The 13,971-nt window shown below is 39.1% G+C and overlaps 1 protein-coding gene across 1 annotated transcript in view; it reads right to left on the bottom strand.

Annotated features, from left to right (window-relative positions):
* Positions 1-226: 226 nt before the first annotated feature.
* Positions 227-13,971, bottom strand: part of htr1fa (5-hydroxytryptamine (serotonin) receptor 1Fa) — a 28,231-nt gene continuing 14,486 nt past the window's right edge. The window contains exons 2-3 of the mRNA XM_086266248.1: positions 3,551-3,673; positions 227-3,147 (exon numbers count right to left, since the gene is read on the bottom strand). Coding sequence (XP_086122374.1) covers positions 1,947-3,146 — 1,200 coding nt within the window. The 5' untranslated portion in view covers position 3,147; positions 3,551-3,673 and the 3' untranslated portion in view covers positions 227-1,946. The remainder of the gene's footprint in view (positions 3,148-3,550; positions 3,674-13,971) is intronic.

The following is a 13,971-nucleotide window of genomic DNA, read 5'->3' as shown; positions in this document are numbered from 1 at the left end:
ACTTGCAGTGTAACGTAGTCCATCTGGCAGGAATTCTAGCTTTATCAGCTCTCCCAGTGAGACAGTGCAACTCCTCACTGACTGACACACACACACACACACACACACACACACACACACACACCGGAACATAAATGCATGTAATTTTGAAGAAACAAGTGCGAAAAGATGCCATTTAAACATGTTCTTTCCTATGCTTAGGCAACATTTAAACATGGTCTTCATCATGACATGAACAGTGTTTATGATGTAAGTAAAAACATTATCCACAAACATTTGACACAGAGAGAACTTGCACAGCAATGCTTATTTCTATTTACTTTTATTTGTTTGACCGATGAGAGTAAGTGAGCAGTATTTTCAGATTCATGAATCTTGTTGCTGTAGCATTGAAAGACAGTACTAACCAATCAGAGTGTCTTTCTTCTTGCCACAAGGGGGCACCATCAAATCAAAATATGGAAAATATCCACTCTATTCACATTAAACAGTAAGCAGACTGATGTAATATAGCATAATAACATTAATTTACACATACAGCTTATCATTGGTATTCCTGCTACCATTTTCTCCATACATACAGGGAATATGGTGATACTCTCTCCTTAAACAATTACTTAACTCGGAGAAGAACAGGAACAAATATTTCAGCTGTGGACCATTTATTATTGATTATTTAGGCAGTGAAAAACAAAGGAAGAAACAGCAGACTGGTCATACTGTCAGAGATCTATATACGTTTATGGAATGCCTTATATTATCTCATTGGTATACAGTACACCCTCACACTTGACTCATCCACATCCATCAACATATCATGTGCCCTCTTGAAACCAATAAAGAAATAGTAGTTCTATTCCAAGTACTTGAGTGGGAGTAGTATAATGAGGATTTCTCCACCAGTGACTCTCACCTTCAATTAATCTAATGCTAGCTATGGTGTGGGAGTGAAGCTAGATGGGGTGTTGGTTCCACTAGATAAATAATATATAAATACCATAGGAAATAATCAAATGATGTTGAAAAAAAATCAATAAAAGTGGCAGTGCTTTGTATAACTTGTAACAGTAGACCTTTTCAAAAGTCTTAGGGTCAAGTTTATGTTGGTACCCCAGTATTTTGTTGTTATTTATGGTATGACTTAGCCCTAGATGTTAAATTTTTTTTCTTTATATTAATTACATTTTACGCTGTTAATTGTAAACATTTAAAATATTATTTGTTAAGTTCAGGCATTGACATCTTATGAAAGTTAGACCATATCTTCCCATGTCTTTTTAGACTGTCAAGTAAATGAAGCCAGTACCTGTACCATTAACTTACAAGAAGGTCAAACCATCAATCAATGGAGGTTTAATATTTTTGGAATGTTTTGCAGGGCTAAATATATACTAGTTCTGCTAACAATCATTGCAACAGTCAGAAAACAAGTCACCTTTCATAACATCACAGCCACAAAAAGCAACAACTTGGTATACTGTGGTATTTTACACATGTCCAATATTTAAGCCAGCAGCGTGGACTCGGCAGAAGGGAGGTCATTAGATGAAACAGACATAATGGTCAGCTATTTCAAGACGTATAAATGGGGCTGATCACTAATGCTCAGAACTCAGGCCTCAAAAAAGGTCAGTGATGGCACATTTTCTCAGTGTCCCTTTACATACTCCAATTAACATCAATGAGGTCTCAGGCTCTTCTATAAATAGCAGGACTTGATTTTCAATTGGGAACTCGCACCATCTCATTGCTGAGTCGGTGCCATTTAGGCTGCTGAAGTGGCTGATGAAGTTTCTTTTCCAGTATCAATCCTTTTGCTCTTTTAAATTATTCTTTTTCAGACATAATAACTCAGTTATTCAGTCAGTATTTTTGACCTGAAGCCATTAATTTTGTTTCCTCTCATATATAGATGGTGTACAGGTTTGATCATGCATAAATAATCATCAGAGGTAATGACTGCACCTCACAAGTTTTTGGAAGGCTTTTTTGAAGTCTTCATTGAAGATGGTGTAGATCAGAGGGTTGATCAGAGAATTAAGGTAGCCCAACCATGTCAGGAAGTCAGCCATTTCCCCTGAAGTACTGCAAGAACCGCAGGTGTTGACAATCAATTCCTTGACAAAAAACGGCAACCAACAGACGACAAAGGCCCCTATTATCAACCCCAGCGTGGATGCCGCTTTGCGCTCTCGTGAGCCCGAGATTCGAGGTCCTTGGTATAACTGACTACGACGTGATTCACTGCGTGACTCGTGCCGTCGTGACTTGCACTTAAAGGCCTTTACAGACACACGGACCCGTTCACGTGGAGTTTCCTCTGTTGAGGGTTCAGAGAAAGACTTTTCCGGTGGGCTTACAGGCTCAGGACTTCGAGGCCCGCCATCGGCATCACCATCTCCAGCAGGATAGGTAGAGGGGATCATGCTGCCATTGGTCATGCATGAGTGACGGCTAGCCCGGCTAGCCTCCCTCCGCATATATAGGGTCTGAGCGGCCAGGTAGATTTTATAGTAGAGGATGAGGATGAGCAGCAGTGGAATATAAAATGCTCCGAGTGTTGAATAAAGGGTGAAGGCCATGTGAGGATGGATGATGATGCACTCATTTTCATGGTCATTATTGCCACTGTAGTGTTGCCACAGTAGAGGAGGGAGTGAGATGAGGATGGACAGGAGCCACACCACTGCCACCATTGCACCAGCTCTGGCTCCTGTACGTTTGCGAGAGTACTCCACTGCGTCTGTGATAGCCCGGTAACGGTCAATGGCGATTGCAGCAAGATGCAGAATGGAGCATGTGCAGCAGGTGACATCCACACTTAACCAGAAGGTACACACCACCTGACCCATGACCCAGCTCTTCTTTTGGATGTAGATGATACTGAAGGGCATGACCAGCACAGCCACCAGTAAGTCGGTCACTGCTAATGAGCAGATGAGGTAGTTGGCTGGGTGGTGCAACTTGCGAGTGACTGCAATAGCTGTTATCACCAGGCAGTTGAAAAATGTGGTGAGGATGGCCAGCACAGACAGAGTTATAGTAAGCAGGATTTCACTAGGGGGAAGTTCAGTGGTCTCCAGTGAGTCATTCCTGCTAACGTTGCTTGTGGCAAACACCCCTTCAGTGTAATTGGGGAAATCCATTCTGCAAGCAAAGAGAAAATGAAGAGAGTGAGACATCAAAGGGGCTTAGGGGAAATTGTATTTTACTAAATTCCTTTTCAAGAAAGGCTGCGCAAGTCTAAATTTATTTTTTGCCTGCATGTATTAATTGTTATTAAGCGATAGGGCTACAATCTCTGACGGAGTTTAAAGACTTGCACTATTATTTTTCTTTTGAACTATCAGTCAATTTTCTCGCTTTTTGGACTTCATAAATTAAAGATGTCAAAATGAATTAAGTCAGTTTTCTTTTAATTAAAAATATGCTTTTAAAGTCTGCTAGGGTCTTGAAACATTACTTGGCTGAGAAAGCTTGGAGAAACAGCTGCCTTGCCCACAAAAGTCTGGCCAAATCTTTCATTACATATATATTACTCCAGTCCTACCTGTCTATGCTGTAACGTGTTGCATCCAGGTGGTTCACTGTGCAGCAGACAGTCTGCTCTGATCTGTCTAACCTGGCAGACCTGCTATCACATCACTTCTGTCAGTCATCAACTCATCAACACCTGGGACACAAAGAGAGGGAGATGGAAATGTGAAAAAGGTGAATATTGAGAGAGAGAGAGAGAAAAAGACCCCAAAACAGTAGAGATGCATTTCAAGACACTGCACTTTTTTGCACTTTTTAAAAGTACAGTGAATTACACTTTAATATAATCATGTACAAAATATCTGTAGGTTCTCAGTCATCCAGGATACAGTAGTTCTCAGTACCTAACAATCAATTCCTAAGCATTTCAACCCCCCATTTACATCTTTCCTATCTTAATAGCTCACATGATGGTGGACTGGAACAATAATGATGATGGGAATGACCCAAATTTTTTTTCACACCTTAGCTCATGTGGCAATTCACGCGATTAATACTAGGTCAGAAACTCTCAGGACCCCCTCTAGGGGAACACCCCCGACTAGGGTTTAAATACCTGCGACTCTAGGCTATTTGTTTTAAAACTGAACAAGCCTCATGGATAAGAAGCGAACCTTCACAAACCTAAAAAAATTAAGTTGCCTTCTTATCAAGCACTCATAATCATGTACAAACATGCAACAACAGTACCACCAATGATTACTACAGTAATATGGTTCAGTTCATTGGTTGTTAATATGATTAATTTATGTTTCATGTTATGATTTGTTAGTGTATATGTTGTTATCAAGGCTTTTTAAAATTAATGTGATTAAAAAGTTTTATAAAACATAAAAAAGCACCAGCAGCATGATCAGAGAGTTGTAACCACGATCAGCAACTTCAGTCCAAATGGAGGCCTATTTGCAGGTATGACCATTACACCCAATGTGTAATGGTCTGCCATTAATTTAGCAACAGCCACTGTGATTAAATTAAAAAGCATAGATTTGGCTGCCATTGCAGCTCTCCTCCACCAATTGCTCAGTATCCCAAAGACGAGAGTGGAAACTGTTGCTATAGAAACACAAGAAGTACAGTACTTTCACTTAATGTGGTAATCAGCAGAGGCAGCCAAACTCTGACTGTCAGGTCTCTATTGAGACTGTTCGATTCCCAGGCGGTATGTCCGGGGCTCTGTGGGTGGGTGAGTGGGGTGGCAAGACTATATAATGAGTAAATGAGATAAGAGATTTCAGTTCACAATACCTCAGTCTTACTGACTTAGCACAAAATATTTTCAAATGTGTCTTTACCTTGTCCATAGTTAGCTCTTACTGGTGCCATACTGTAATGTAATCTAGGTGAAATCCCCATAAAGATATAATATGTAGGTGAAATTCACTAAGAACAGTGCAGAGGCAGGCTTGTGCGATGAGTATTCTTCAACTGCAGCATCCTCCAAGGTGTGGGCACTGGCCATCCCTTAGTCAGACTGTGCCACTGCTGCTTAGTGTTATTGTTTTACTGCATAAGATAAGTACAGATTTCTATTGATAAAGCACACTGACACAAACCCCTTGTGAACTATAGTTATTTTATGACAAATTGTGTACACCTCATTTTTGGTGGAACAGAGTTTGAGAAAACAAATTTTGCCACACTGACTGAAAGTAAATCCTGATTAACTATGGACAGATTTTGTCCAACGAAACTGTCACAACTGTGTAAGACACAGTCATGAAACTTTACAGGTGTGTAGCTGATATCAAAAATGATGGGTGGGCGATTTGACTCCTTAATATAGAGTAGCTAATACCCCCAGGCACTAGTACGAACCTTAATTCATCCTCTGTCCTCTTGATACTTTTCCTATCAACTAGATTTGTCTAGTAAATCAACATACAGTGATGAGAAAAACAACATTTTCGCAGGAATCTATGCAGTCAAGAGGTTATACCATACCATAACGTGAAGTAGTCTTTTAATCAATCATTGTGGAAGAATTTTGGCTCACTCCCCTTTGCTAATTAATTAATTAATCATTTGATTGTCAGTCTGGCTGCTACTTCTCTTCTTAATTCCTATGGAAGCATTAAGAGTATTCTTAATTTTTCACAGGACTGCGTAGGGTCTTGTGGAAACATTCTTATTCACATGACTGTATATTTTTTTTAATGGTGGTCTAAAAACTCACTTGCATCGCAGCTGGTATAATCCCATTACAAGATGGTCTCTACTTCCTTCACACCTTTGATATCAGTCTTTAATGGCAATGAAATTTCCTTCCTCTGCTTAATGATGCAATTGTACACTCCTTCCCATTTACCCACGGATGAGTTTGCAAGAAACCCTAACAGTACTTAATATGCAGATTACTCAGTTAGATAAATGATAATTACCGCTGCACTTCTGTCGCACTCTGTGTTACAGCACTGCCATATTTTCAGCTGTGCATCTGAAAATAGTTTATTTTTTTCAGTGTCTTTGCAAAAATGTATATTTAGACATAGAGTATGGGCATTTCTGTGTGCATGCACAATGGTTGACGTATGCAAAAGCAGTGTCAGCCAGTTATTATATGCAACAAAGAAAACATCTGCTTTTGCCTTGAAATGTTCTATAAGACAGGCTTTCAGTCCGAGGTCATCTGAAGATAAGCTCCAGTGAGCCAGCATGAATCTAGTCTGATCTGCTTTGTTAAAAAAAAAAAAAAATACCAGTCCCTTTGCTTGAATTTGGCAAACTGTAGAAATAGCAAACTGCAGAAAGAACTTAATTTACTGTATCACAGCCACATTGTTTCAAAATTACATAGTAACTTTTTAATCCATTGTTTGCCCTGTTGCTCCATTATTTTCGTTATTTACTTTCAGTCTATATATTATGAATAAGTTGCGATAAGATATAAGAGACCCAAACACTGCAAAGTTACTTTTAATGATCTTTACATTTGCTAATATTGGACGATTTACACAGCACCCAATTATTATATAAAACTGTGCTCCAAGATTATTGTACTCTTGCAGTCTACTACATTCAGGATGTAGATTGCTTTGTCACCTCGAGGCTGACAAAGCAGAAACGCGCTAAAATCGTTCTCCAACTTTCACAGATGATGTCATAGAGATCAGTATAATCCAATCTTAACCAGAGTCTTTCAGTAATACTTAAAGACATACGGTAAAAGCATTTACAAACCAAAACAGTCAGTGCAGTATACTATATGTATACACACAAACATCAACTTTTAAGGATGGCAATCAGTGAAAAAGGTGTCATTCCCCTGACATTCAATCCTTCTCTTCTCACTCTCTCTCTGTTTTCTTCTTACAGCTTCATGGAAGCTGCATTTACCATGTGGATTACAATCTCTAAAACACAGTTTGGCCCAGGCTGGACATCAAGCTGCCAAGTGTTGTTGTGAAGGATGAGAGTTGTGAAAAACCAGATTGTGTGACTGACAGCTCAGGAAAGATGCTAAATAAATCACTATGAGGGCAGAGCAGTATCTGTCTGTTTATTTATTTTCTTGTTCTGTATCTGTTTAATTTTGGGGTTGAGGTAAATGACAGAGTTAGCCAGAAGTAACGCTGCAAAGGAAACTGTTTAAGGAGGTTAATTACTGCTTTTATTGCTGTTTGTTTATTTGTTTCTAAGTTGAATAAAAGTACAATTAAAAGATTAATTCTGCATTCTGGGACAGAAAAATACTTTCCACTACAATATTATAATGATAAAGTAACTTACTAAGGTGTGGGACGGGGCTATCCCGGCAGACTTTGGACAGCATTGCTGGGCACAGCCTGTATAGCTTAGGGCATTGAACTAAACTAAACAGCTCTAGCCTTATTTTTAATCAAGTGACGAGACTTTTTTATTTAGATAAAGAATACCAGTAAAAAAAGTGTAACATTCAGGATAACAGTGACAAAGACTAAAGGACATTTTGTGCCAGCTACTAATGTGATCTAATTCATTGATTTTATTTTATTTATTTTTTTGAGTACACTAAATTACTGTCATCTCTATTTTACAGCAGTGTTCTCGCTCACTGACCTGTGTCCTCCACGTGTCTCGTGGGTTTCTGTACACAAGCGGATACACACCATGTCACCGGCAGCTCTCCCTACCTGCTTCATGGAGATAGATATATTACCTGGCAAGATGCCCACTGAGGACTTAATTTGATGGAACTGGTTCAGCACTCACCAGAGGCAAATATAGCTGCTGTAGTGCATTTGTTGCTGTTGTTTTCATTTCATTTGGCAGGTAATGCAGTATTGGTTATTTGGTGTTCACTGTTACAGATCACCTCCACACATTTTTTTTTTTAGAAACACAAACAAAATACACCGATAGGTACAATAATTTGTGATATTACCATCTTAAAGTACCTCATATATCTACTCCTTCTCCTTCATTGGACAATTCATGAACATATGACCTTGCAAATATAATTCACACACTCACGTCTAAGTGTATGTGTGAATATATATGTGATATGTGAAATATATTATGTGATCAGGTTCAACTTCTGAAGTGTTGGCTTGGAAGTTAAAGTGTATATTATGGACTTCCTTTTATATATACATTTTAGAATAACCCTGAAATACTTTGTTGAGCATCCATATCAAGTAAACATGGCAGCTTGGGGCCCATGTGGGGCCACTCGGTCTGCACACAGATGGTTAAATGTACTGCACATTCTAGCCCTACAATGGGGGGCACAGGCATGCTCCAAATTTCACAATTTGTTACCTACAGACTTTCCTTATAGGAACCCAAACAGGCAAAACTAGTTGTAGACTAGCCCCTACTTAAGCCATATACACTCTCTGCCCTAAAGGGCAAGATTGCTACCTAATCATAGGAACCTGAAGAAGTATTTGTAGCAATAAATGCCAACATTGTCTGCACTTAGTTAAAAATGAATGGGTCATTTCTACCTGTATCTGTCAGTTACAGTTTATTGTGAATGAAGGTAATCCATTTCAGGAGATTCAGTCCCTTTGAAGAACACATGGCTAGTAGCACGTTTTATTGGGGGTGACGAAAGTGCACAACAAATGTTTAAAATGTTTCTAGTATCTTCCGCTCACAAAGATACTACAAAACAACTACACAAACATCTGAGCGTGGGGGAGCGACACAAGGCCTCATGACAATTTACAGCATTTTCCTGTCAGCATCACTGAACATCCTGGCAACACAACCTTGTCTGCCCAACCCTCCTCTTTGGTGTCCTTATCCGAATTAGAATGCTACTGAAGGAGACAATTAGGTGAGTCTGTCACTGTTATTAGTTTATGAGGTAAAGCAAATACAGTGTATGACATACCTAAATTGAGCACTTCATTAATACAATGACAGGAAGTAAACAGGAGAGCAAGTGGGGGATAATACTTCTTTTCCTAGATTTAATGTCAGAAACTGAAGACTGACACTAGTATTTACTTCAGAGAAATCTAAACTTAATGGCGGCTTTGTTAGGTACGCCTGTTCAACTGCTCATTGATCAACTAATCATATGGCATCAACATTTTGGTATGTAGATACACTCAAGACGACCTGCAGAAGGTCAAATTGAGAATCAAAATGAGGAAGAATGGGGATTTTGAACATGGCATGGTTGTTGGTGTTAGTGCCAGTAGCGCTGCTCTGAGCATTTCAGAAAGTGCTAATCCACTAGGATTTTTTCCACACAACCATCTCTACAGTTCGCAGAGAATGGTGCAAAAAAAGAGATAATGTCCTGTGAGCTGCAGGCCAAAATGCCTTATTGACACCAGAGGTCGGAGAAGAATGGCCAGTCTGCTCCAAGATGACAGGAAGGCAACTGTAGCTCATTGTTAAAACCAAAATATGCAGAACATACAACACATCCACCCTCAAAGCAGATTTAATTCAGACGACACTGGGTGGCACGCATTACTATTGAGAACACAAAGCCTGAGGCTAAAATTTACATAGATTTACTAAAAATTTACAATGTAAGACAGAAAAAATGATGTCTGTTCTAATGTATCATGTGAAATTTGAATCTTAGAGTCAGAATTTAAGACACAAGCATGGATCCATCCTTCCTTGAATCAGTGGTTTAGGTTTGTGGTGGTGGAACAATGTGGGGAACATTTTCTTGCCACACTTCCTTCATACCAGCTGAGTATCAGTTAAATGCTACAGTCTACAGTTTTGTTGCTGACTGACGATATGCATGCCTTATTCTCCACATCATACCCATCTTCCAATGGCTGCTCTCAGCAGGAAAACTTGTGCAATTTCACAAAACTTGAATAAACTCAAAAGTTTTTTTTGGCCCACCATCAACAGATCAGAAATCTAAAAGAGCAACTTTGGGATGTGGTAGAACAGATTTGCATCGTGGATGTGGAGCCAATAATAATTTAATTGTTTAATAATTTAGGATCATTTTAGGACCTTTTGGGTTTTTGATCACTTGGATATGGTAAAACTGAAACTGTTATTTTTAAGTTAAGGTTAAAGGATTAAAAGTGAACTTGTCACGGTTTGCGAGGCAAGCCGTGTGGAGTTGTAGAAAAGGACCCAAAAGGCGGCAGCTCTGGTGCAGGTGAATATTTATTTACAACGGTGGGCACAAAACAGCACTGGTGGAAAAACAAGAAACCGGAAACCTAAACTGGGTAAGCTAATAACACAAACCAGAAACGAGGATGCAGGGAGGGCCGGGGAAATACACAAGAGACGCAGGGAGACCGAGGGGAAACAACACAGACGAACCAGCAACTACCATAACAGAAGACACAACTTAAATACACCCAGAGAACACAGGGAGATTACACACAGGTGGGGAACACAGGTGACACTGATAAACATAACGAGACAGGGCAGGAGTGAACACAACATTACGCATACTGACGAGAGACTGTCAAAGTAAAACAGGAAGTACACAGAGGTTCAGACAGGAGGAGAGAAAGCACGGGGAGAACACAGACATAACAGGCTGGGGGAAACATGGAATAAACACAAAGAGAGACGAGAGCTCATAAATAGACAGAGGGGCACAAGGGGGTAAGAGTCACAAAGGGAAAAAACACTTAGGGAACACCACAACAGGACACCTGAGAAAACCTGGCCTAAATAAGGAACGAAAATACAAGGAACCAAGAATACTGGGCCAGCATGGCCCAGGACCATGACAGAACTGAATCCTGTTTAGAAGATACAATGCCGGTTTTTCAAAGCTGTGAATAAATCTTAGAGGGAAAATTAGTGAGGGTTGAAGGAGTAGAACAGGTTTGATTTTTTTGATCTTTAGAAGAAGTGGTTATAATGTAGGCGTACACATACAGATATTACATAGGTTTATCTTTAGGATAAAGGGGAGAGCTTGTAAATAGAAATGATTTTTATACATATTGCATTTTGTGCTTTTAAAGGAGTTGTGGCTCAAATTTGTCTCTGGAGGGTCACGAGCCTTTGGCTAGCGCTATGATTAGCCAATCTACTGTGAGGATAATATGAGTTCATGAAGGATTGCACATGCTTACAGACACAGAGTTAAGAAACACACATGACAGTATTGATTCCAGGCAAAAGGCCTCAAATTCATTTAGCTTTTAACTGAACTTAAAGAAGGACCAAAGAGGAAGGAAAGCATATATTTTGGTTAAGTCTGATAAACTAGAATTAGGAGGTATTGTTACATTAAAGGAGCAAAATGAAATAAAGAGGCTATACCAAAAACAGGTGATAACATAGGAAATGTGAGGTTTTAAAATGAAGTTAGTGTTAACACACAGGAGTTGTTTCAAGGCAGCATTCAGCTATGATGAAATGTATACAGGAGTAATTGCTTATATGCTTAAACTTAATTGATTAAAGTGGTTGTTTTCTTTTGGATCTTTTAGAGTAGAGGAACTTGCAGCAGCGACAATTTGTGCACAGGATGTTGATGATCAGATAAGGGAAAAATAGAGCGAGCAACCGGACGTGAAAGCAGGGCTTAAAGAGTTTTAAAGGGATGAGTAACGTTGAAGAGTATACATAAATACAAGTCAATAAGTTAAGAAGATAATTAGGATCAGGCTTTTGATTAAAGAGTCCCAGATAGGATAAGTTAGGGAGGTGCAGGAAAAGGTGTTTTGTTTCCTTTACAGAAGATCTCGGCGACCACAGGAGGGACGAGGATCCTGGAGATCTCGAGGTCCGAGACCACCAGAGAGGGTCTGAGCGAGGACACAATGTATTGCGACCTCTGGTGTTCCAGAGGTCGAGAGAGGGAGTGTGGAGCAGGGAAATTATTTTACTGCTATTGTTAAATAATTGTCATCATTACCATTGCATTAATAATATAATCTGGAGTTTATATTGCATTCAGATGTTTAAACAGTGTGTGTCTTTCAGAAAGACTAAGTTGCAGGCTGACAGGAAGTTGCAGGTTTGCAGAGTGTGCCTTTTGCAGAACTGAAACCGAAAGCAGAGTCTAAGTGCAGGTTATTTTGAGGAGCATTTGAGGACGAGACACAGACAGTAGGTGAAGAGGTGACACAAAGAGCATGTGAGGTCAACACATACACACATATTAGTTAGACTTATTTAGAGGAGAGATCAGTTAGACAAGAAAGAGGAACAATTCACTTTGAGACAAGAACGGAAAGTACCAAGCCATGAAAATAGAAGATGATTTTCTGGGTGAAAAGTCATGATGATGTTGATCTGATCTATGTATAAAATGTACCGGTGACGCATGAAGGGGCGTCAGTAAACAAACCCTGATGCTATAAAATATCTGTTCATGCTTTGATTAAGTCGAGGACTACTGGCTGTCTGCGTACAGAGTGTCTTCCCACACGTGTGTTCATTAAAATCATCGTTTGACTTCACCCGGCCGGATCGGTGTGGTTATTCTTCGATCACCTCTTGTACCCTTCCTCAATATTGAACCTTAACAATCTGCAGCAACCGTGTGATGCTATGATGTCAATATGGACCAAAATCTTTGAGGAAAGTTTCCAGCACCTTGTTGAATATGTGCCCCAAAGGATTAATGCATTTCTGAAGACAAACAGGCATCCAGCACAGTGCTGGTGAGGTTCTAATGAAGTGGCCAGTGAGTGGATTTGCCTACAGCTACTGCCAGGAAACAAGAGTGCTTATCTCTCATCAATTTACAGCTGAAGAGCCAAATGTTATTTGAGCTGATGAGAGCATTGATTGAAAAAGTAAACATTACTGGTGAGTAGTTACGACAAAAAAGGAAAAAAGTTATTCTTATTTCACTTATCACGCTGTGGAGAAAAGCAAGATTAGAAAACTCTCAAAGAATATGCAAGCAGTTAAACTTTTTTTTTTTCTGGTTTAATTGCATTTAGAGTGGAAAGTACAGCACTGTGATTGTTAATGTTTAACTGATAACTGTGTGATAACTTTCGTCTCACCAGCTTTTGATCCTAAACATGATATGTGCTGATTATATTTACAAACTGCAGAAAACTTAGTACTACTTGGCTTCTTTGTACATTTAAAAAATACATATTATTATGATATTTTATTGCAGTACACAATTTTAAAATTTATGTGACTTAAATGACTTTTTTTTTTAGTTATTTAAGCCTTGAAAAAAATATTTTAAATGAAAGGCCAGATAAATTTAAAGTTAGTCAGCATGGTTAATAGGGCTGTTCGATATAACGATATATATCGGATGACGATATAAAAACATCTATCATTTCATATTACGCTACCGTTTGTTTCGTGGTGTTGCAAAATAAACTGTTTACGGCAATATTTTTTCATCGTTTTGATGGTCACTGTAGAATTTCTTGAAGTTCTCTCTTTTTCTTATATTTAATATAACCACACTACGGACGGACAAGCGACTGTTTTTATGCGTTGTCGTTAGCAACAATGACAGTAAATCCATTGCGTGGCTCCGCCGTCCGCATCTTTATTTTCCACATACCGGTAAACCTTTCACAATAGATTCTGTTGAGATTTTTCAAAATAAACGTAATCACGTGAAATAGTATGCAGACTGTTTACGGATGAGAAGCTAAAAAGAGTCATCAGGTGCTAACCCCCGTAGAACAGGCTTTTTTCTGCAGCACGCCATGAAATAAATACTCACAAAGAAAATTTTTGCTGTTTCAATGTATGTAACACTAAACTCCAGGTACAAGACGCCCAGCTGAAAACACTTCACGCAAGTCAAGTTGCCCAAGATTCACCGAATTTACAGAAAATGTGGGTTTTTTTTGTCATTATATATCGTTGTCGGGACGATCAATGTTGCGCAGTCCTAATGGTTAAAGAGGTTAAACACATTTTGTTTGTGTTTAAGTTTACAGCCACAGTTAATCAGTCTACAATTTCACCACCTCAGTTCCTGCCTATACCCTTGAGTAAAACACCATGTAAGGCTTTTATTTTGAATCCTGGTGGGGGTGAGCCTTTTCTAAGATCTCTCATGCC

Source organism: Aulonocara sp. 'chitande type north' Nkhata Bay, linkage group LG16 (assembly GCF_057382095.1).
Source record: "Aulonocara sp. 'chitande type north' Nkhata Bay isolate Kocher_YH1m ecotype deep benthic linkage group LG16, A_spYH_male_GT1.1, whole genome shotgun sequence".
NCBI classification, from domain to species: domain Eukaryota; kingdom Metazoa; phylum Chordata; class Actinopteri; order Cichliformes; family Cichlidae; genus Aulonocara; species Aulonocara sp. 'chitande type north' Nkhata Bay.
Note: the sequence above shows the minus strand (reverse complement) of the source record. Positions and strands in the feature narration are given on the sequence as shown.